General features: G+C 43.8%; 1 protein-coding gene across 3 annotated transcripts in view; it reads right to left on the reverse strand.

Annotated features, from left to right (window-relative positions):
• The window catches only part of HACE1 (HECT domain and ankyrin repeat containing E3 ubiquitin protein ligase 1), a 187,641-nt gene that overhangs the window by 99,706 nt on the left and 63,453 nt on the right, over positions 1–24,482 (reverse strand). For 2 of the 3 annotated variants that reach the window (XM_068231229.1, XM_068231228.1), the window contains exons 11-12: positions 19,566–19,812; positions 1,070–1,413 (exon numbers count right to left, since the gene is read on the reverse strand). In XM_068231229.1, coding sequence (XP_068087330.1) covers positions 1,070–1,413; positions 19,566–19,812 — 591 coding nt within the window. The remainder of the gene's footprint in view (positions 1–1,069; positions 1,414–19,565; positions 19,813–24,482) is intronic. The other variant, XM_068231230.1, reaches the window with a different exon arrangement.

The following is a 24,482-nucleotide window of genomic DNA, read 5'->3' on the forward strand; positions in this document are numbered from 1 at the left end:
GAATAAGAGCCTGCATCTGCTTTGATGATCAGGGGGCTGCTTAAAGGTCATTTAGAAAAAAAACTAATTCAAGTAGGTCTTTCATTTTTCAAATGCAACAATAAAAACAAAATATTTTGGACTGAACAATTTACTAAACACACCATAAACCATACATAATTTTTTAACAATTAAAATATAGTATTTGCAAAACAAAGTCTTATAAAGTTCTAAATAATAAAAGCATCACTGTTTCCAAAATGTCTCAACTGTTACTTGGCTCAAACCTCTAGAGTTCGTACACCTGTAATTGATGGCTTTGGAGTTTCTCCAGTATCACATTTGCTATTATTACACTGCAAGTCAAAATGGGAGCTAAGTATGTAGAAACCTGTGGAGAACTCCTTATGAGCCAGAGCTGGTTAACTTTACTTAACTTCAGTAACTGCTGCTCTGACTGACAAAATACACTAGCCTGAAAACCCCACCCTGTTCCCAAACTGAAAAGATTCAGGGTGCTTTGCTGGCAATGCACACAGTCTCTCCTTCGAGGTGTCAATATCAGAAATAAGAGTTCTAACAGAATTTGATTAATGTGACCAATTTGATAATTAATGTAAGTACCTCAACAGATCAGGAAAGTGATAGGGTGTTTGTTTGTTTGTTGTTGCCTGGACATCAGCTTTAAATGTGTATTTCCTTTTTTCCACAACCTATTAAACTTCAACCTTAACAGCTGCAGACACTGGGAGGGTAAACCATACATTATGAAAATGTAGGAGCTATATGTCTAAATTATATGTATTCCTCAAATACATTAAAGAATGCCTTTATCTCTGCTGCAAATTACAGACAATTAAAAGGTTCTATTTATACCACTGGCTGGATGATAGAAATGTTCTTTATTACAGATGCTTGATGTCCTTTGTGAGGATATACAGAAAGTTTAAATATGGTCCTACCTGCTAGATTCCATAATCATCATTTATTTAAAAACATTTAAAAGAGTTTTAAAAAAAATTAAATACCTACACATTTTATAGGACCAAACAGCCTTCTTTTTTAAAGTATATTAATGTGAAGTACTCACCCAGGAGGCATCTGGCAAGAGCAGCACATATAGAAGGCTTGAATGACAGCACTGAGCCTATTTGCTGTCATTGAGATAACATCCTGACCATCTGCAACAGCTTCTGACTTCCCAGCAACTTCATAGGTCTGGAAGTCTCCTGAGCTTGGTGAAAGTGAAAGATGTGCTGGGCTCCCATCTTCTCCAATAGCTGCCTGATAAGCTAGTGATATATCTTGTTGATCCAGAGGCTTCTGCTTCAGCAAAATGCAAGCAATATTTGTGGATGTTTTCTTATTTTTGGTCAGTTCTGCGGCTATAAGCACTAACCATTCATCTAAGGAATGCCAAAGTAATTCTAAAGGCTGTAAAAACAAGAATAAAAAGGACATAAAGCAATCTGCCACTTGCAGTCATTTTATGGAGGGTGAGGAAGCAAAACTACTATAAATATGTATGTGTTAGTATGTTTATTCAAAGCATCCTTAAGCAGTAGAAGAGAAATGATTTAGAAGACATAGCAAATGATTTACCAACAGAGAAAGGCAGTGAGGAGCTCTGAAGTTTCACTGTGTTAAGTTCAGACATCGAGTTATGTGCACGGAAGTTAAATGACTTGGACCTGACAGAATGTTTGAAACTTAAAGTAAAGCTTATCCTAGTCATTTTGTATCGGAGCATATTTTGCTGCTCTCCCCTCAGAGTCTCCCCCCACCCCAATGTCTTGACACACCCTAGTATGCAACAAAGGATTGACGGAAAATGCAATAATCACACGCAGCACACACTGACAACCACTTTTGCCTGAGCTTTACACAAAAACAGTGAGATGTGTGCATGGTCACATGGGCATTATGGACTGTTAAGTAGGGGTAGTGGGTGTAGCCAAGCAGTATTTCTGGATTGGCTACTACTGAAGCAATAGTCTTTATTATTATTGCTAGTCTGAATTTATATATTATGTGCAAGGAAACTGGGCTGCCCAGATGAAACTCAAGCAAACATGGTGAGAGCATACAACCTTCAGTAAGTGCCAGTGGCGGACATACGGCCGTGCAGCCGCACGAGGGCCCCTGAAGTTCCGCTGCTTCAGGGGCCCATTAAGTATTGCAGGTTTTTTTTTTTAATTTTACGGTTTATTTTTTTTTAACCTGGGGGGCCCCGACTCCTGTCCTCCCCCCTCACCTCGGGCCCCCCCCTCATGCGGCGGGAGAGCAGAAAATACAGGAAGTCTCCGGCCGGGGCTGCAGCAGACGCTAGAGGCAGCTGCCGCTTGGTCTCCCCTGTCTTCAACTCTGTATACTGCTCGCTACTAAACCAGGAAGTAGCGAGCAGTATACAAAGTTGGAGACGTATCGGAGACTAAGCGGCAGATGCCTCTAGCGTCTGCTGCAGCCCCGGCCGGAGACTTCCTGTATTTTCTGCTCTCCCGCCGGCCGCCGCGCATACCGGGAGGGGGGCCCCGAGGTGAGTGAGGGAGGATAGGAGTCTGGGCCCCCCACTCGGATAGCTACCCACCCATCCACCGGCTACCTTACCCACCCGGCTACCTTACCCACCCGGCTACCTACCCCGCTACCTAACCACCCACCCGGCTACCTAACCACCCTGCTGGCTACCTACCCACCCGGCTACCTATACACCCACCCGGCTACCTACCCACCCGGATACCTACACACCCACCCGGCTACCTACCCACCCACCCGGCTACCTAACCACCCTGCCGGCTACCTAACCACCCACCCGGCTACCTACCTGGCTACCTAACCACCCACCCGGCTACCTACACACCCAACTGGCTACCTACCCACCCACCCACCAGGCTACCTACCTACCTACCCACCCGGCTACATACCCACCCAGATACCTACCAACCCACCAGGCTACCTACCTAAAGACCCACCAGGCTACCTACCCACCCAGCTACCTAACCACCCACCTACCCACCCACCAGGCTACCTAGCCACCCACCAGGCTACTTACCCACCCGGCTAAGGGCTACCTACCTTACCCACCCGGCTGCCTACCTACCTACCTACCCACCAGGCTACCTATCCACCCAACCACCCATGGGAGCTGCGCGCCGGATGGAGGCTGGGACAGGAGGTCTGCTGCTGCAGGTGAGTAAATGGTTTTTTTTATTATTTATTTTAGTAGGTGTATGTTCTGGGCAGGTCTGCCACATGATTGCGTGTATGTTCTGGGCAGGTCTGCCACATGATTGCTTGTATGTTCTGGGCAAATTTGCTACATGATTGCATGTGTTTTCTGGGCAAATCTGCCGACATGATTGCACGTATTTTCTGGGCATATCTGCCAACATGATTGCACGTATTTTTTGGGCATATCTGCTGACATGATTGCACGTATTTTCTGGGCATATCTGCCGACATCATTGCACGTATTTTCTGGGCATATCTGCCGACATCATTGCACGTATTTTCTGGGCATATCTGCAGACATCATTGCACGTATTTTCTGGGCATATCTGCCGACATCATTGCACGTATTTTCTGGGCATATCTGCCGACATCATTGCACGTATTTTCTGGGCATATCTGCCGACATGATTGAATATATTTTCTGGGCATATCTGCCGACATCATTAAATGTATTTTCTGGGCAAATCTGCCGACATGATTGAATGTATTTTCTGGGCAAATCTGCTCACATTATGTGTATTTTCTTGAGAAAACCTGCACAATTATGTGAATTTTCTGGGGAAAGGGTCACCAAAACTTGGGCCCACTGTCTTTGCGTTGCACTTTTCAAGGGAACCTGAGGTGAGAATAATATTGAGGCTGCCATATTTCTCTCCTTTTAAGCAATACCAGTTGCCTGGTTGCCGTTCTGGTCCTCTGCCTCTTATTCTTTCAACCATAGACCCTGAACAAGCATGCAGCAGGTCAGGGGTTTCTGACAATATTGTCAGAACTGAGAAGATTAAGCTGCATGCTTGTTGCTGGTGTAATTCAGTTTATTACTGCAGCCAAATAGATCAGCAGGGCCGCCAGGCAACTAGTATTGTTTAAAAGGAAATAAATATGGCAGCCTCCATATCATTCTCACCCCGGGATCACTTTAAATTACAGTTAGCTCCGCCCTTATCCGGTCATTGCCACGCCCATTTTTTTGCCACGGCGCATATCTATCCACACCCATGTTTTGCCGCAGTGCACACAGCGCCGCAGGTTATAGTCACGCCCATTTTTTGTGCCGCAGGTCAGGGGGGCCCACAATTGATATTTTGCACAGGGGCCCACTGCTGCCTGTGTCTGCCACTGGGCAGTGCAATGTCCTAAGTTGGAACCAGGGACTCGAGTGCTGCAAGGAGAGAGTGCTTTTTTATTACACCACCATGCTGCAAAGTTGAAGCAGTGAAGATTTATTTCAGATCAGCAGGTATTTTTTAGGTAATTATCCCATCATCATTAGTACCCTGGCCATGGATCTATAAGTACATTGTAAACAAAGTAGATGAGGGTCCCCTTTCTGATAATCTTTACTATACTTCTCCTTTGATATTTATCGCTACATAAATATTTTAAACCAGTAAGAAACAACTGATTTCTTATACTTGGTTAGATTAGCTGTCCAAATCCAGCGCTTGAGGGCCATATCCAGGCCAGCGTTTAGGATGGACTGAGAAATAGAGAAATGTGTTCTCCTTGATGAACCACATCTTTCCTGATTCAGTCCCATCAATTAATTTGAGCTGTGCCAAAAATGTGCGAGTGAGGACCTTAGCCCATGAGGACTAACCTAAGGAAAGTCAGCAGGTAGTTTTGCTGTAGGTTTAGTAAAAATAAGGCCTACAACATATATGCATCAAAAGGCATACGCGTATGCATTTCAAGCTGCTTCTAATGCTGAAGGCAGTTTATAAACATTGCTTTCCTAATGTAATCAAAAGAAAACAGCCGGAAACCACAAAGGTACCGGAGGAGGCATGGTTGTTGATATGGATAGCAGCCCTATAGTCCCGGGTTTGAATCTCAGCCAAGACACTATCTTTATAGAAATATGTTCTAACTGGCATAGCTATGAAATCACCGCCGGGAGACTTGGGCGCAGGATACAGCCGCTATATGGCTAACCCTGCTCCTGCACAAGCCCCAGCGGCATTAATTACTATTCCCCTCTATGTCCCCATGGATGGTGGGGAATGATGGAATTACAGTGTTTTAAAAGTAACTTCAGCTCCATCTCCTGACGGCTCCGAAGTTACTCACTGTGCACCACTGTAGCTGTAATTCCTATTATGGTCTATGGTGGCGCTGGCTGCCTCTAAATCTCCTGCGCGGTTATTACAGTGCTCGTTCTTACTGTGCTCTCATGGGCTTCTTCTGGGAACACCATTTTTTCCCACACCAAGAAACAGGATCTCCTGTATATTGGCAGAGCAAAAATTAGTAATTGCTGAAATATCATATGATCATCTAACATTCACTGAAAATAGGACAGTGCCAATGCCAATGGAAGGCACAATAAGGAGCTTTAGCAATAACAAAGTATCCTTACAGATGGCGATGACTGTGCACATGGATATCTTTGCATCAGAACTCCTCCTCTGCTACAGTTATTAGTGAGGATGAAACAATCCTCCCAACATGCAAATTTCCACTGTCTCAAGTAGAAATAAAATCTAACCATTCAAAGCTTGCAGCTGATAATTATTTGATCAGTTGCCTGTTAATTAATACCAGGTGCTTGATTTAACTTGTTCAGTTTTGTTCTCTTTTTGGTTTTGTGGAAATTTGCATGTTATCAGAATTTTTTTGCTAATCTTTAAAGTGGACCTGAACTTAGAATGTCCTCTCTGCTCTAAAAGATAGAGCAGCATAATAACCTTTAAACTAAAAACTTTTCTTTGTTACAGCTGATACAAATCCCAAAATAAATCGACACTATTTTTACTTCCTGATTCATGGAAGAATTTTTAACAGCCTGTGCTTTCAAATGAGCTTATTTGCCATCACTGATGTGGCAGTCATGTGACACAGGGGAGAGATCTAATTACAACTTGTGATTATACACAAATGAGGGGGAATTAAACAGGCTAAACTCTCTAAATACATACAAGGAGCAGGTCTCTATGTTTTCCTTCTCTGCTATGCAAGAGTTCAGGTCCACTTTAACAGTTATTATACATAGTGAAGGAAGCAAATAAACTTTCACTAGGAACATTTGTTTAGTGATAGACTACCTGACTCTGACCATTGAGAAACATGTCTGAAGAAATGCTATAAAAAAAAAACAACAACATCTACTTCTCTTCACCCATTTGTTATTTTCTATTTTATTCATGGGCTGTAGAACCAGATTTTGCTGTTGCACTAACAAATATTGTGTAGGATTTTAAAATTTGAACTCCTGTATCTCATTTCTTTGTTGTATCTCCTGCCAAAAAGTAAAGGAAAGATTCCTGAATGTATAATTTAGCCTTAGAAGGTGAGCCCTGCTTAGCAACCATAACCAAATAACTTCTGTCCAGTAAATCAAGGATGAAAACCATTCTATACTCAGACATGCTACAGAATATTCACTTATGTGTATTAGGGGATATAAACTGGCCACCTGATCTGCTAGATTTCTAAATGAAAAAATTAAGAGAAAAAAGAAAAACGGAATGCTGTGTATCAAAGAAAACAACATAAAAAATATCAGTGAGAAAATTAAGGAAATATTTGCAACCCACTGGGCCAGTAGTACAATTAAATTAGTTTGGTTAAAATAAGTAAAAAAAAATAAGTTAACAAGTACTACGGTACATATAAATAAGTAAACATATAAAATAAAATCAGTAATGCTGTACCATCAATGAGCCGATGCCAATAATTTATGCAGTTACAAAGGAGGTTTAAAATGTTCATAGAAGAGTGGGGGCCAGCTTCACTAGGAGGCATGGCCATTTCCGATTCAGCCGCAGCCCCGTTCTACTGCGTGGGAATCACTGAGGCACGCCATGCACTGCTATAGGGATTCAGGAGTGAACTACATACATTTGCAGCACGCCGTGCAGATTCGCACTGCAGTATGATCTGGACAGCAAGCTATTAATTAGACAGGCAGGGTTTTCCCGTCCCTCTTGTATATGGGGAAACGCTGCAGATTTGGTCCAGATTTGGGCGTAGTGGAAATAGGCCCTGAAAGACAAAGCTTTGGGGAAAAGATATCAAAAATGTAATCTTCTATAATAAAATCCTACTGTCTCTGCATCCCGTGTCCCTGTGTGTGTCCCACATGCGCTCTGTGCATATGCAGGGACACAGAGACATTGAGGGAGAGTGATGCGTGGCGGGCGAAGGGGCCGGCGAGCGGGCACATCGTGCTCGCACGGCGGGCGCATGCACAGTGACAGACCTAGCCTGTTTTTAAACGGGCTTAAGTCCACTAGTAATAAATAATTTAATACATTTAAACAATACTAAAGCTGGAGTTCCAAATCGCTATATGTGACTTAAAAGACTTGTCTTTTATTCCTTCTGACACTTAAGTTTTATATTGCATAGGTCCACTTGTTTTATGCATACAACAAGTCCACTGCGCTCAAATCAAAAAGAACCGCCCAGCACTGTTCCAACAGAGTGCTGCTCCTATCTTACTTTTGGGGAGTAAGTGAATACACTGTAGAAAACCGAAAAAGAAAAGAAAAAAAAGAGCGCTCTCTAGTGCATTAATCTTTTTAATATGCCTCTTCTCAAAGCGAAAGAATAAAACGTACAATGTTCAATAAAAACCAGCACATATCACACTCTATGGTGTACATCACCGCTCTTTCAGATCTTTACACCGCCCTGCGCGTCTCCTCACTGTGGTCAATAGTGCGGGGAACCGTCAGAATTCCAGCGCCGGCGGGGACAGGAAAGCGGTGGAGACTCGGCAGCTGCCCTGCGCCTATTGCGTTACGACGCGTTTCGGCGTTCCACGCCTTGGTCAGATGTACGTTTTATTCTTTCACTTTGAGAAGAGGCATATTAAAAAGATTAATGCACGAGAGAGCGTTCTTTTTTTCTTTCCTTTTCCACTTGTTTTATGCATTGCAATCAATTTATTTTACTGTGGGTGCATCTTTATAACATTCTATAGTATTTACATCTGTTTTTTTTTTGTTTGTTTGTTTTTTATTATTTGCAAAATTTACCTTCTGCCTAGGGGAGGGGAATACAAATACCAAAAGAAAAAAAAATAGAAAACTCTCCATATATTTTAATACATTCCAAAAGCCGTCCCTGTATGCTGCAGTGAGAGGCACTGTATTACATTAGTTTACTGTATATTATACCTGTAAAGCTCCTGAGTTATATTTGACCTACATCTTTTCATAGATCATGGGTTATTATGATCTAGCTATAAGTCCAAAAATAAAAACAAATAAACAGCTAGCAGATGTGTGCACCAGGTGGCATCACTGGTAAAAAAAAAGCTCTCACTAGTAAATGGGTTAGTGCATGTGTAGTGAGCATGTCAGATGTTTGTGAACAGGAAGAAAGACAGTTGAGTGTGTGTATGAGTATCTATGAATAGAGACAGAAGTAGTGCTGTCTATGTAGTGATATGGGCAGACTTGCATGTTGGGAGAGGGTAATCATGCGTGTAGGGAAGGGGGTGATTGCATGTGCTTGGTGATACACCATCATGCGATATACCATTGTGTGTGCAGGGAAAAAAAAAAGTTAACTGTGCAAGGTAAAAGGCAGCTATCAGTACAGGGTAAAAGACAGGCAATATGTGCAGGCCAAAATACACCAACCCCTGGTACATTTGTAAAGGCACTATTATTTCACATGGCCTTGCATATAGCCACTAACATACAAGGATTTCATATTCCCACTAATCTTTTTGTCTTGCAGGACAAACGACAATAATAAACACGATCCGCAATGAGGTTTGGTAAAAACACCCCATGGTAAAATAATTTCATTCAAAAGTTCTGGCCACTATTGAGTTCAGACATTGAGTTAAGATGTATATTTCAAGACGATTCCATATTTTACATCAGATGAGAAAAAAAAAAGATACAAGGCACTGCCAGAAAGATGGACACTGCCCAAAAGAAAGGCATGGCAAACACCGGCAGAAATTTAACTTTTCCCTGTTTGAAATGCAATGTTTACAATGCCATCATCAAAGGCGACAGCATCAGACACCCCCACGACGTTCAATAAAAAGTAACCGGATACATTATTGTTGAAGTGCAGTAGTACATGGTTTCAAATGTTCTTGCGGGCGCATAGAGGAGCACAAAAGGGCAATCACGAAGTACAGCAATGGCGATAGGAATTATTATACTCCTGTTTCCAGGCATTTTAATGATGCCAGCCACAGTGCAGCACAGTTAAGATAGTGTGTGCTTGATGCGATGGACATACCAAATAATGGTGGTGACCTTGATATATTATTAAAACAGAGAGAATCCAGATGGATCTACCAAATGGATGGTGTGTCCGCAGGAGTTATGCATGAGAGATTACAGTTTACACTTAATCTTGTTGCAAAGTACATGCTGCATTTATGCACTTTAAAGAGACACTGAAGCGAAAAAAAATTATGATATTATGATTTGTATGTGTAGTACAGCTAAGAAATAAAACATTAAGATCCGATAGATCAGTCTAATTGTTTCCAGTACAGGAAGAGTTAAGAAACTCCAGTTGTTATCTCTATGCAAAAAAGCAATTAAGCTCTGCGACTTTCAAAGTCGTGGAGAGAGCTGTTATCTGACTTTTATTATCTCAAGTGTTATTGAACTATTTACTTTTTCTCTGCCAGAGGAGAGGTCATTAGTTCACAGACTGCTCTGAAAGAATCATTTTGAATGCTGAGTGTTGTGTAATCTGCACATATTATACAATGATGCAATGTTAGAAAAAACACTATATACCTGAAAATAAAAATATGAGAATATTTTCTTTGCTGCTAAACTTCTAGTAATTATTTATAGTACACAACCAATTCATTATATCATATATTTTTTTTCGCTTCAGTGTCTCTTTAAGTAGATGGGTTATTGCAAACTATTATTATAACTTAAATTTTTATCCTTACAGGTCATTTTATGGGCAGGAAAAAAAAATTGGGATGGTAAGGAGTCATGAATGCATGGCAGAATGCAGTTGTGGGTGCAGTGGAGACGGCAGTTGTGAGTGCACGGGATAGATTAGTTGTGAATACAGGCGATAGGGCAGTGATTAGTGCGGGGGAGAAAGAAGTTGTGAGTGCAGGGAAAAAAGCAGTTGTGAATACAGGGGGAAGGCAGTGGTGAATGCAGGGGAGAAGGCAGTGGTGAGTGCAGGGGAGAAGCCAGTCATGAGTGCAGGGTAGGAGGCAGTCATGAGTGCAGGGTAGGAGGCAGTCATGAGTGCAGGGTAGAAGGCAGTCATGAGTGCAGGGGAGAAGGCAGTCGTGAGTGCAGGGGAGAAGGCAGTCGTGAGTGCAGGGGAGAAGGCAGTCGTGAGTGCAGGGGAGAAGGCAGTCGTGAGTGCAGGGGAGAAGGCAGTCGTGAGTGCAGGGGAGAAGGCAGTCGTGAGTGCAGGGGAGAAGGCAGTCGTGAGTGCAGGGGAGAAGGCAGTCGTAAATGCAGGGGAAAGAGCAATAATGAGTGCATGGGAAAGAGCAGTGGTGAGTGCAGGGGGAAGGCAGTTGAGAGTGCAGGGGGAAGGCAGTTGAGAGTGCAGGGGGAAGGCAGTTGAGAGGGCAGGGGGAAGGCAGTTGAGAGTGCAGGGGGAAGGCAGTCGAGAGTTCAGGGGAAAGAGCAATAATGAGTGCAGGGGAGAAGGCAAATGTGAGTGCAGGGGGGAGGCAGTTGAGAGTGCAGGGGGGAGGCAGTTGAAAGTATAGAGGGAAGGCAGTTGAGAGTACAGGGGGAAGGCAGTTGAGAGTACAGGGGGAAGGCAGTTGAGAGTACAGGGGGAAGGCAGTTGTACATTTGTAGAGGCACTATTATTTCACATGACCTTGCATTTAGCCACTAACATACAAGGATTTCATATTCCCACTAATCTTTTTGTCTTGCAGGACAAAAGACAGTAATTAACACGGTCCGCAATGAGGTTTGGTAAAAACACCCCATGGTAAAAAAAATGTCATTCAAAAGTTCTGGCCACTATTGAGTTCAGACATTGAGTTAAGATGACTATTTCAAGACGATTCCATATTTTGCATCAGATGAGAAAAAAAAAAAGATACAAGGCACTGCTAGGAAGATGGACACTGCCCAAAAGAAAGGCACGACAACCACCGGCAGAAATGGAACTTTTCCCTGTTCGAAATGCAATGTTTACAATGCCATCATCAAAGGCGACAGCATCAGACATCCCCAGGTCGTTCAATAAAAAGTAACCAGATACATTTTTGTTCAAGTGCAGGAGTATAACATGGTTTAAAATGTTCTTGCGGGCGCATAGAGAAGCACAAAAGGGCAATCACGAAGTACAGCAATGGTGATAGGAATTATTATACTCCTGTTTCCAGGCATTTTAATGATGCCAGCCACAGTGCAGCCCAGTTAAGATAGCGTGTGCTTGATGCGATGGACATACCAAATAATGGTGGTGACCTTGATATAATATTAAAACAGAGAGAATCCAGATGGATCTACCAAATGGATGTTGTGTCCGCAGGAGTTATGCATGAGAGATTACAGTTTACACTTACTCTTGTTGCAAAGTACATGCTGCATTTATGCACTTTAAGTAGATAGGCTATTGCAAACTATTATTTTAACTTCATTTTTATCCTTACAGGTCAATTTATGGGCAGGAAAAAAAATTGGGATGGTAAGGAGTCATGAGTGCATGGCAGAATGCAGTCGTGAGTGTAGTGTAGAAGGCAGTTGTGAGTGCACGGGAGAGAGTAGTTGTGAACACAGGCGAGAGGGCAGTGATCGTGCGGGAGAGAAAGAAGTTGTGAGTGCAGGGAAAAAGCAGTTGTGAATACAGGGGAAGGCAGTGGTGAATGCAGGGGAGAAGGCAGTTGTGAGCGCAGGTAGAAGGCAGTTGGGAGTGCAGGGATAATGTAGTCGTCAATGCAGGGGAGAAGGCAGTGGTGAGTGCAGGGAGAAGGCAGTCATGAGTGCAGGGGGAAGGCAGTTGAGAGTGCAGGGGAAAGGCAGTTGAGAGTGCAGGGGAAAGGCAGTTGAGAGTGCAGGGGAAAGGCAGTTGAGAGTGCAGGGGAAAGGCAGTTGAGAGTGCAGGGGAAAGGCAGTTGAGAGTGCAGGGGAAAGGCAGTTGAGAGTGCAGGGGGAAGGCAGTCATGAGTGCAGGGGGAAGGCAGTTGAGAGTGCAGGGGAAAGGCAGTTGAGAGTGCAGGGGAAAGGCAGTTGAGAGTGCAGGGGAAAGGCAGTTGAGAGTGCAGGGGAAAGGCAGTTGAGAGTGCAGGGGAAAGGCAGTTGAGAGTGCAGGGGGAAGGCAGTTGAGAGTGCAGGGGGAAGGCAGTTGAGAGTGCAGGGGGAAGGCAGTTGAGAGTGCAGGGGGAAGGCAGTTGAGAGTGCAGGGGGAAGGCAGTTGAGAATGCAGGGGGAAGGCAGTTGAGAGTGCAGGGGGAAGGCAGTTGAGTGCAGGGGGAAGGCAGTCGTGAGTGCAGGGGGAAGGCAGTCGTGAGTGCAGGGGGAAGGCAGTCGAGAGTGCAGGGGGAAGGCAGTCGAGAGTGCAGGGAGAAGGCAGTCGAGAGTGCAGGGGGAAGGCAGTCGAGAGTGCAGGGGGAAGGCAGTCGAGAGTGCAGGGGGAAGGCAGTCGAGAGTGCAGGGGGAAGGCAGTCGAGAGTGCAGGGGGAAGGCAGTCGAGAGTGCAGGGGGAAGGCAGTCGAGAGTGCAGGGGGAAGGCAGTCGTAAATGCCGGGGAAAGAGCAATAATGAGTGCATGGGAAAGAGCAGTGGTGAGTGCAGGGGAGAAGGCAGTTGAGAGTGCAGGGGGAAGGCAGTTGAGTGCAGGGGGAAGGCAGTTGTGAGTGCAGGGGGAAGACAGTTGAGAGTGCAGGGGGAAGACAGTTGAGAGTGCAGGGGGAAGACAGTTGAGAGTGCAGGGGGAAGGCAGTTGTGAGTGCAGGGGGAAGACAGTTGAGAGTGCAGGGGGAAGACAGTTGAGAGTGCAGGGGGAAGACAGTTGAGAGTGCAGGGGGAAGACAGTTGAGAGTGCAGGGGGAAGACAGTTGAGAGTGCAGGGGGAAGACAGTTGAGAGTGCAAGGGGGTAGGCAGTTGAGAGTGCAAGGGGGTAGGCAGTTGAGAGTGAAGGGGGAAGGCAGTTGAGAGTGCAAGGGGGAAGGCAGTTGAGAATGCAGGGGGAAGGCAGTTGAGGGTGCAGGGGGAAGGCAGTTGATAGGGAAGGCAGTTGAGGGTGCAGGGGGAAGGCAGTTGAGGGTGCAGGGGGAAGGCAGTTGAGAGTGCAGGGGGAAGGCAGTTGAGAGTGCAGGGGGAAGGCAGTTGAGAGTGCAGGGGGAAGGCAGTTGAGAGTGCAGGGGGAATGCAGTTGAGAGTGCAGGGGGAAGGCAGTTGAGAGTGCAGAGGGAAGGCAGTCGTGAGTGCAGGGGAAAGAGCAATAATGAGTGCATGGGAAAGAGCAGTGGTGAATGCAGGGGGAAGACAGATGTGAGCATGGGAAGAAGGCAGTCTTGAGCACAGCCCAAGGGCAATGAATGTGTGCTGGGAAAATTCATACCTTATGAAAGATAAACCATTATGTTTGTGTAGCAAATGTGTATATGTGCTGCTAAATCAGATAGTAATCTGATATTAAAGGATACCCGAACTGACATGTGACATGATGAGATAGACATGTGTATGTACAGTGCCTAGCACACAAATAACTATGCTGTGTTCTTTTTTTTTTCTTTCTCTGCCTGAAAGAGGTAAATATCAGGTATGCAAGTGGCTGACTCAGTCCTGACTCAGACAGGAAGTGACTACAGTGTGACCCTCACTGATAAGAAATTCCAACTATAAAACACTTTCCTAGCAGAAAATGGCTTCTGAGAGCAAGAAAGAGGTAAAAAAGTGGAATTTCTCATCAGTGAGGATCACACTGTAGTCACTTCCTGTCTGAGTCAGGACTGAGTCAGCCACTTACATACCTAATATTTAACTCTTTCAGGCAGAGAAAGAAAAAAAGGAACACAGCATAGTTATATGTGTGCTAGGCACTGTACATACACATGTCTATCTCATCATGTCACATGTCAGTTCGGGTATCCTTTAAGTGAATTTACATTTTCCTAATAAGGAAATAAGTAATTTCTTAAGAATATATTTCACCTTTCCACCCACTTCTGCTTCCTCCTTAACCTCATCATTATGAACTAGTTAGGGCACTCTGCAGCTATCCATCATTATCAGGCGTAAAAGAAAGAACCAGTGAGGAATGGGGGATTACATATCCATCAAAAAATGTGCTATTTATCACTATTATTTGTGGCCAAGTACCTGGCTACTGTAAACCTTCCATAAAAATAAATATATGTGTCTCTGTTATATGGTTTGCCCACACAAATTTTCCCATTCTCGTTTGAAAGTGCGTACATACATACAATTAGTGTCGTCCGTAACTCTTATTAAAGTGACACTGCGGGGAGCAAGGGGTGTACAGACATGGGGCCCCGGCTATAGCGGAGCAGTGTGGGCTGTATAATGGGGAGAGGAGGAAGGAAAAAGAAGTGGCACAAGATAGAGTGGATTCCAGTGGGCAGGGTACACACAAAAAGAATGTGCTCAGTTTTGGTCATTTATTGGTGTTGCTCAGAAATCTGGCATGCTGGATCTCTAAATAATTCCAGTATTTGTGTATCGCTAATGGCATTCGATTTCAAGCTGACCTACGCAACAGCGGTGCTGCTCTCAGCTATCCACTGGTGCTTCCTCCCATATCTTCTCTCCGCCGCCTGGGCTTCTCCCTATCTCTTCACATATAGCTGTGTATCATGTGACAAACACTAGAGGCCAAATACTAGAGGCTTTTATTGCGCACATAAGAGATGTGTTATGGTGCCCTAGCGTTTCGCCTCTAGCATTTAGTCACAGGACACAGGCTACCAGGGATTGAAGAGACAGGGAGAAGCCATGGTGGTGAAGACATGTAGAGAATGCACCGGCTGGCAGATGAGAGATGTGTGGGAGTCTTGAGGTGTAATCAGTACAAGATGTTCTGTTCTAACCCTAATAAATTACTGCTTGGATAAACAAGTAAATTATCTGCAGTCTGAACACACCTATAGATATGCATCAAGATAGAGGACCAGTGCAGAGGAGATATTAGTGCATCAGAAGGCAAGAAAAAGTACAGTTGTTCCATACATAAATAAAAAGCTACACTGTTTGTAAAACAAAGGCCCCTTTTACACATGCTCGGAAACCTCTGGTGCACCGCAATGAGCAATAAGTGTGAGTCTCCAAAGACTTTCATTGCTTTTGTGGCCCCTTTCGGCAAAATAAGGTAACGCGACGTTAACTTATTTTGCCGAAATGGGCCACAAAAGCAATGAATGTCTTTGGAGACTTTCACACTTATTGCTCATTGCGATGCACCAGAGGTTTCCGAGCATACGCAAGGGCAGGAGCGCGGTGCTTGGGATAATGGAAGTATACAGACAACGCATGTAGTGTAAACAACAGAGCGTGGCGCGGTGTGCATGCATGGACCGGAAGGAATACCAGTGACATACTTCCTGCCCAGCAGGGAGGAACGTCACTGAGCGGGGGGTGGCGCTATGCATTTGACCCTGTCGGCGTACTTTGCCACCGGGTCATATGGATAACGTTTTCGTGTTGTGGTGCGATGCATCACAAAAACAAAGTGTAAAGCCGGCCTAAAAAAAAAAAAATGAAGAAAGCGGAATGCAGAAACCACTGTTTGAAAAATTCTATTGCCTGGCTGCTGTGCTGATCCTTTGCCTTTAATACTTGGATTCACTAACCCCGATTGCAAATGCACATCAGCTATTCTGGCTGCACACTTGTTTCAGTTTTGTACAAGACACTACTGAAAAGCCAAATGATATGGACATCCCCCACCCATTGGGATTTTTTTAAAGTAATAAATATGGGAACCTTCATACTCCTCTTGCATGATGTTTCCTTTAATTAGAGTGTTTACATTAAGCTGTTGACATTTATTTATATCCGTATTTCTTTAAAATCTTAAACAAAAAACAACAACTGTACAACGTTAGATATGTAGAGACAGTAGGACAGGTACATTTTGTGCAATATGTGCGCATTAACAGGAATCAGAAACAGGTTCCAACTCTGCAATGCTTGAACGGACACCAGGCTAGCGCTAGCTAAGCCACTGTTCACTTCTGCCATAACAAGTAAATGAATGGTGATAAAATACGGTTATCAGCAATCACAGCTGCAGTATGTGAAAGGCTTACATTTTCCTCAGGCTTGTTTCTTACGTGCGGTTAGTTTAGATCACATAACTGTAAGTGACCAATTATAGACTTGGAGAATTCTCACCCTATTGTTACATGTTCTTTCCGCTCTAATGGCAAAAAATAACAGCATTTCCATGGTCTCAGAGCAGAGCTGTCATTTTGCCAAATAAACTACATGTTGGTTTACAGTCTTACCTTGTAAATTATAGTTTATAAAGTTTTTAGAAACTTTTACATGACTGTAATAGAAAGCTCTTTCTGGTTCCTGTTAATACATATATTTGTTAAAAAGAGTCTGAAGCGTTTTACATTACCTCTTTTTACTCAGCAGCCAGCTTCAGCATTAAAATCCAAAATGATTTGCTGCATCCATGCGGCAAAACGAGGTCTTAATCCCCCTGAAATCCCAGGCCACAATTCTGCAATCGCAGAATTATGCTTCCTGGAAGAGGCAGAGCTGTGAGCAGTAGCTCTGCCTCTGCTCGAGTCAAGCTCCGCCTCTCCTCAACCCCTTTCAGTTATTTTCACTGAGAGGGGTGGAGAGAGTTGGAGATTGGGGTAGATTGACTGAACAAGGGACAGAGATACAGCGCAAAGCTCTGCCTCCCCCGGGCAGCAAAATCTGCGACTTGAAAAGTCATGGAATTCTGCCCCGGGATTTCCGGGGGATAAACACTTCGTTCTGCTGCGGGGATGTGGTGAATCAGTTTGGATTTTAATGCTGAAGCTGGCTGCTGAATTAAAAGAGGTAATATAAAATGCTTCAGACTCTCTTTAAGTAAAATTCACAGTACAGAGGAATCTTGTATGTGAAATTGACTAATCATCTTTAATAGACAGATTCTATTAATGCATACACAATGTACAAAGATAAAATGAAAAATGCCTCCTTCTGCAGTATTTTAGCTTCCAATAGGGTGGCAGTCACATGACTACTATTCACATCCTCACAGACCTAACTTTCCTAGCATCTGCAGTGCCACCATTAATGTATGCAGAGCAGGCAAACTGGTGTGTCCCTGACCTGCAAAGGAGGTCCACTACTAGAAGAAAAAGACAGATACCATTACAGAGTGTAATGTAGTCCTGAAGTGAATTAAGCCCATGGTAGACTAGATTACCTGCTGCTGACATGCCTCATGAAGCTTGTTGTTTCCAGGGTCCCTCCCATTCCCCATCTTTCTAATATTCAACAAGCTTGTCAGTGGGAAGGAAGCCAGAGGAAGTACCCATGGGCATGCACAAGGGAAACTGACCTGGCCACACACAAGTTCTGAAACGCGCATACCCTATAAAAGGAAGCACTCTTGCATAACAGAAAGAAGAAGTGCAAGAGCACTTTCCTTCACTAGGCATGCCTGAACCTGAACTTGCCCACTTCAGAATCCCTTGTTTACTGATTAACATCTAAAGGGCAGCCTTCATATCTTTCTAACTCTTGAAATGAGTGCAGAGAGGCAATTTAACCTTGAAACTGCTATGAGAATGGATTCAGACACTATATAACAGCAGAAAACAGCAAGTACATTAGTATAAGCACAGTTTATACAGGAGTTGATGTGCCTGCATCTTAATTCAACCCATGTACTGTATATTATCCTATTGATAAAGACTTAATTTTCCTTTTTTATGAGTACACCAACACTTTAACCTGTTAGCAGTTTCAAACAAAATATTTTGTTTGAAATTGCTGTGCACTGTAAACCTCTGCCGGCAAATCTCATTTGGCTGCCTAGTGCAGCCGAATAAGCGGGCAGCAGGGAGCAGGTATAGTTAGCTGTATTGGACAGCTTCTTCTCTTCCTCCACCCACAGATCTGAACTTCCAACATGTCTTCTATGTCCCAATTACATCCGATTACATAATATGACGTGATGGGGATCCAGGGGACCATGTCAGCGCTACAGTTCCATCCGATGGGGGAAGAGGGAAGAGAATCTTCCAACACCGGGTGGAGCGGTAAAGCTAACACTGTCTTCTGGATTCATATCATGTAATCGGAACAGATAAGACATGTCGGGGTTACATCGCCGCCACAGTGGAGTAAAAAGCAGCTGATCCAGGCGTCCGGGCAGATAAATATAAAAGCTCCCTGCTGCCCACTGCATACCCTGCCAGGCTAGGGAAGGCACACTTCCCCACGACAGGAAAAATGTGTCCCTGCAGCCAAATTAAAAGTTTTAGTTTATTTGGCTGCTAAAAGGAAGGTAAAATATACATTTATTTTTATTGACACACTTTGGCCCAGTTAGCTCATGTGCACACATCCATTGGTATGAATGAGACCTTATTACATATGTAGGTGCACATAAAATAGCAGCAGCTATGACTTTTAGTTATACTTTAATGCGTCACACAAATCTCAGCTGCTACCACTGTCATAAATGTTCTTTTTCCGGTTCCTGCACTTCCCATGGCCAACATGGCCATACTGGTGGGGTTATTTGGAGTAAACTGTATTAGGATGAGCTCAGAGTATGAATATAATTACCGTATATTCCGGCGTATAAGACGACTGGGCGTATAAGACGACCCCCCAACTTTTCCAGTTAAAATATAGAGTTTGGGCTATACTCGCCGTATAAGACTACCCCTCTTCCAACGCACACCAAATTAAAATAAAAAAATCATGTACTGGTGCTGTGTATGAACAGATACTGGTGCTGTACCGTATGTGTTACCCAGTATATAACAGTATATAGTCAATAGACTTGTTGCATTGGTCAACTCTCCTTAAGTAGACTGGTTAGCTCTCCTTGTCTACCTGTTTATCAGAGCGGTATGGAAGAATAGATTGCACTCCCTCAGCAGGGAGATCTGAGAGGCGGTAACAGGATAGGGTGCATCACCCGGCATCAATGACACCCGGCGTATAAGACGACCCCCAACTTTTCAGAAGATTTTCAAGGGTTAAAAAGTAGTCTTATATGCAGGAATATACAGTATGCAAATAAATGATATATAAATGAATTGTGAAATGCAACAAAATAAACGTAGAGTACAGATTTAAATCAGCTGGGTAAAGGAGGTATGACAACACAGAAATATCATTCTGATAGGAAAGTCAATCAAACACCAGCGTGATTGTATGAAAGAAAAAGGAAGGTGATGAACTAAACTGAGAGTGACATGCATGATATGAACCAAACTTACGTCCTGTGGAGAAGGGTTCTGATAAATGATTGCATGCTTTGTCACATTCATCTCTTTAACGTCTATCTTCCTAAAAACGTCATATACTTTTCTGACCTTGAACACCTGGTTTCTTGGAGTTTTGTTCCCATTGTAGCCCATGTCATTTCCATTACTGGGAGAAGAGGGCCCGAGGCGAAAAACATGGCAAAATATTCGGACAATACGCAGTAGACTTTTCATCTGTGCTTCATAACTGCTGGAGAGGCTAAATGTAGAAGGTTCAATGTAAGTTTAATTTCAAGAGCTTTTATTACTTTAACAGAACTGGCATAGAAACTGTATTATTCAAAGGTTACATGAAGTGACATGTTACAGTTCAGTTAAAGCGCTTCAATCGATTTGGTTAAATAAATCTGGTTACACCAAGAAAGCATTTCAAAATACCGCATTTAAAAAAACAACAGATCCTAACATATCAACCTAGTAGGTTACCTTAAAGCCAAACACACACACTTAACATTTTCCTTGGCCGAAACAACTATTCATAATAGTCTATTCCAAACAATATACTATGCAAAGAAGTCTCCCAACATAATTGGGACCTGGTGGGACAAGAAGATTGGCAACTGTGTTGAATATTTTCAACTTGAATGTGGCATGCTATGAAACGTAAAATTAAATGTTTGCTCATTAAACACAGAAAAACACAAATATAAAACAATATAAGACTGTTTTAAAAGGTAACTAAACACCAGGAACCTTATTTTAAAATGATCTGCCCCATAAGCAAGGTTCATAATGGAGTGTGCCATGGGTGGGGAGTAGGGTTTGGGGTGAGTGTCCTTACTTATCTATCGGATACTGCTCCCTGTGGCCCCCAGGTCTGGATGGAATCTGCCATGTTCTGCAGCTAGAGATCACAGCTGCTGAATTTTTAGCTTACCCACAGCCTCTGAATTTTCAGCATCCATGGACTACATCTCCAGGCATGCATCACAGAGCATTACACTGCTGGCAAGCTAAAAATTTAGCAGCTGCGGTCTCTCCCTGCAGAACATGGTGTATCTATGATTTGTTAGCTGTATTGTTCTGTCACCCCAGTTATCATTGTCTGTAATCCTATTTATTGTACAGTGCTGCGTAATATGTTGGCGCTATATAAAACTAATAAATAATAATAATAATCCCAAATGGACATCAGGTCAGATCAGCCTGTAGGTACGTAAAGATGCTCACCCCAACCTCTGCCCACCCAACAGCACACTCCATTACAACCCATCTTTATGGAGAGGTTAATTGTTTTAACAAAATGACACTGGTGCTTAGTTCTCTTTAGGACATTGTAGACTATATTAGGTAACAAAATTTACACTGTCACGTCTAGGAGGTTTAGGAGGTCCATCCCACAATCTGTCTCTGGCACTCATGAGGGTATGCTGATTGGCATTTGAGGATGGCGCAAAGGGTTGTGAGTGCCGGAGGCAAAACGGATCTCCAGAGGGATGGACCTCCTAAACCTCCTAGAGGTGACAGTGTGAATTTTGTCACAGTGTGTCCCAGTTTGTCACATACAGTCTACAATATCTTAAAGTTGTGTCCATCATCAGAAGATTTTTGCCAGTCCTCTCCTCCGACCTCAAAATAGATCAGGTTTTATCTAAGGAAGTCTCTTTTACATCTCGCAAACCTGCTACTCTAAGGTCTATCCTCTCACCTAGTTTATTTAGATCATCACGGTCTGCATCTTCAAGTATTTGGATCTCCACTGTGGGCTACTACAAATGTGGGGTGTCCACGTGTCAGTATTGTATTGTCCACTCTCGGGGCAGACAGGTTCAGATCTTTTGAGTTACAACAATTTATTAATTGTAATACTAGCAATGTCATTCATGTGATTCCCTGCAAACTATATCAGCTCCAATACACTGATTGCACCACTAGCCCATAGCATCAGCAAACACCAGGACATTATGATAGTACACAGTGGTTGTGTAATGATCCGCTCAGCTGGCTGCACAGGCAGACAGCTGTTTGACTATTCCTCTAGTCTGTGGGCTGCAGGTCTCTGGAGGAGAGACCTGTCTTTTCTTTGCAAGTTCCAGATCTGCTCTGCTGCTGAGGAATTTGCATACATTGGTTATGCAAATCACCCAGCTGCCTCCTTTGTAGGCTGGCAGTATAAAAAGCTATGTTTTCCCAGAGTCCTTTGCTGGTCATCCCATCATGGTTTCTTGAAACACTCCTAGAGTGTCAGCCATGCTATTTCTTGTCAAAGTTATCTTAGAGTAATTCTTGGGACTGCACTAGGCAGCTTCCCTAGTGCAGTTAGGTTATTATCTGTTTGTCTGTATTGCCTCTCTGTTGCGATTGTCCTGTCGCCAACGGTGGTCGTCAGGAAATCGTTCTGTCTGTCTGGGGGTGCTAACCAGAGCAGCGGTTGCTACTGGTAGCCCCTTCTGTTCATCTGTATTGTTTGGATCGCACTAGCCCAGGCATGGGCAAACTCGGCCCTCCAGCTGTTACGGAACTACAAGTCCCACAATGCATTTGCCTTTATGAGTCATGACTGTGGCTGTCAGACTCCTGCAATGCATTGTGGGACTTGTAGTTCCTTAACAGCTGGAGGGCCAAGTTTGCCCATGCCTGCACTAGCCTCTAGCGGTAGTGGCTGTGGATCCTTCTGATCTGCTTTCTTGGAGTATAGCTGGAGCAGTGGTTGCTACCGGCTATTTCATCTGTCTGTCTTGCTTGGATCGCACTAGCCTCTAGCAGTAGCGGCTGTGGATCCTTCTGATCTGCTTTCTTGGAGTATAGCTGGAGCAGCGGTTGCTACAGGCTATCTCATCGGCCTGTGTTGCTTGGATCGCACTAGCCCCTGGCGGTAGCGGCTGTGGATCCTTCTGATCTGCAATCCTGTTTCTGTACCTGGATCGCACTCGCTCTGGCGGAAAGAGCAGTGGATCTTCCCTTTCCTGTTCCTGAACCCGGATCGCACTCGCTCTGGCAGTAAGAGCAGTGGATCTTTCCTAGCCTGTTCCTGAACCCGGATCACACTCGCTCTGACGGAAAGAGCAGTGGATCTCTCCTCTCTTATTCCTGTTTTCCGTTTGTCTGTTTTGTCTGATACGAACACTTGCTGTAGGCTCGGTGAGGTAACCGTTAAGCAAGCGCTCACGTCCTCTGTTTCGTGTTTGTCTGTCGCTGGGTTAGTTAGGCGTGCTTGTCTCTGTTGCGCTTAACGTGCGGAGATCGCGCTGTAAACGCGTTCGCTGTTGCGAATGAGTGCGGTGTTCGCGTTTAGTTAGCCTTTGTTGTTTTCTCATTGTTGTTTGCTGTGCCTTTGCTCCTCTCGTGTTCTGTTCTGATCTGTCTTGTGTCACTTCTGGCGATCGCCTTCCTCGCAATCGCGTTCTTGCTTTTGTTTCTGCTGATGTGTGTTCACCGTCGCAGGGTCGCGACTAGATTGGTGAACACACATTCATCCTGTATCTGTGCTCTTTCTCTTTAAGGGCTGTTCAGCCCCGCATTGTTTTAGAACTGTACAATTCCCATCTGGCATTTGTGGCTGTGCAGAGGCTGTGCTTGTCTGCACTCCACAGCACCATCTGCCGGTGGGAATTGCCCTCTGCTGGTGCATTGCACCTAGCCTGGGTTCACCTAAATTATACGCTTGTGGAGGGTTTTCGTTGTGTCAGTGCGCGTCTTGTGCGCTGACCGTGAAAACGATTATGCAAACGTTACAGGTTGGTAACCAATGTTTCAGCAGTAGCAAAACATTTACGCAACACTCATGCAGGGCATACAAGGTTACAGTTTCGAAGGCATGGAGAAGAGAAGGTGGCCAATTGGAGGAGAGTGGGGGTTTTCAGTCTCCCATGGGTCTGAAAACCAAGTAGGATGTCTGTTTTACGACCTATGATTGTGATTTGAACCTTCTGACACAATATACTCCCATGCTAAGATTGTTCTGCTTTAATTTTATATATTGCTTTGTCAATGTTGTTCTTATATAAACATCAGTGTGGATGTTCATGTATAGAAAAAAATCTTCATACAAATGTACTATTTATGTAAGGAAGAGTTCCCCTTTAGGCTATGGTTGCACACCTCGGGGCGGAACCTCTCCCACTACTTAATGAGCACACCTGATTGTGATGTCGAGCTATGACTAAGGGCTGATCTTCTGCCCGATATGTGTGAGCTTTTTGTATGGTGTCTGGATTTTGAAATAAAGAAACCAAAGATGTTTTACCCTTCTTGTGAGCAGTTCATTTAATTGATGTTTAATTGTCTTTATAATCCTTCTCTAATGTATTTTATCCTTGGTACTATGTTAACACACACCTGAATAATTCCTACTAGCAAAACCCCCCACACATTTTAGAGATGGTCACACTTGCTGACAATTAAACAATTATATTTAATTTAATTAGCAGCATATGTTGTTTTTTTTACTATGTTCTAGGTTGAAGTATCTGTATTTGTTTTTAACAAGTTTGCTCTAGTTGTGAAGGAGATGTGTGCGGCTATACTTTTTAATAAATATGAGAAAAGGGGTTAGAAATGAGGAAAATTGTTAATATCTTTGAACTATTAGAGAAACTGTAACGATTGGTGTCAGCACACAGAGAGTATCTGATTACTGATGATCTGCAGAATCATCAACAATACAGATGTATACCTGATTATGGATGATCTGCAGAATCACCAATAATACAAGTATGACTAACCTCTGGACACCTAATGAAGTGTAAGTGCTTGGTGCAACTGTAAGGCTATCTCCCATGGAAAGAGAGACACATATACTACTGCAGCCAGGAACCACCTGAGGGGCAGGCGGCCTCTGGCTGTGCAGGGGCTATCTCTTTAAGAGAAGGAGATGGAGATAATCTTGCAGCCAGTGATTCCATGGTGGACTGGAAATCAGACTGTACT

The sequence above is a fragment of the Hyperolius riggenbachi genome, chromosome 4 (assembly GCF_040937935.1).
Source record: "Hyperolius riggenbachi isolate aHypRig1 chromosome 4, aHypRig1.pri, whole genome shotgun sequence".
NCBI classification, from domain to species: domain Eukaryota; kingdom Metazoa; phylum Chordata; class Amphibia; order Anura; family Hyperoliidae; genus Hyperolius; species Hyperolius riggenbachi.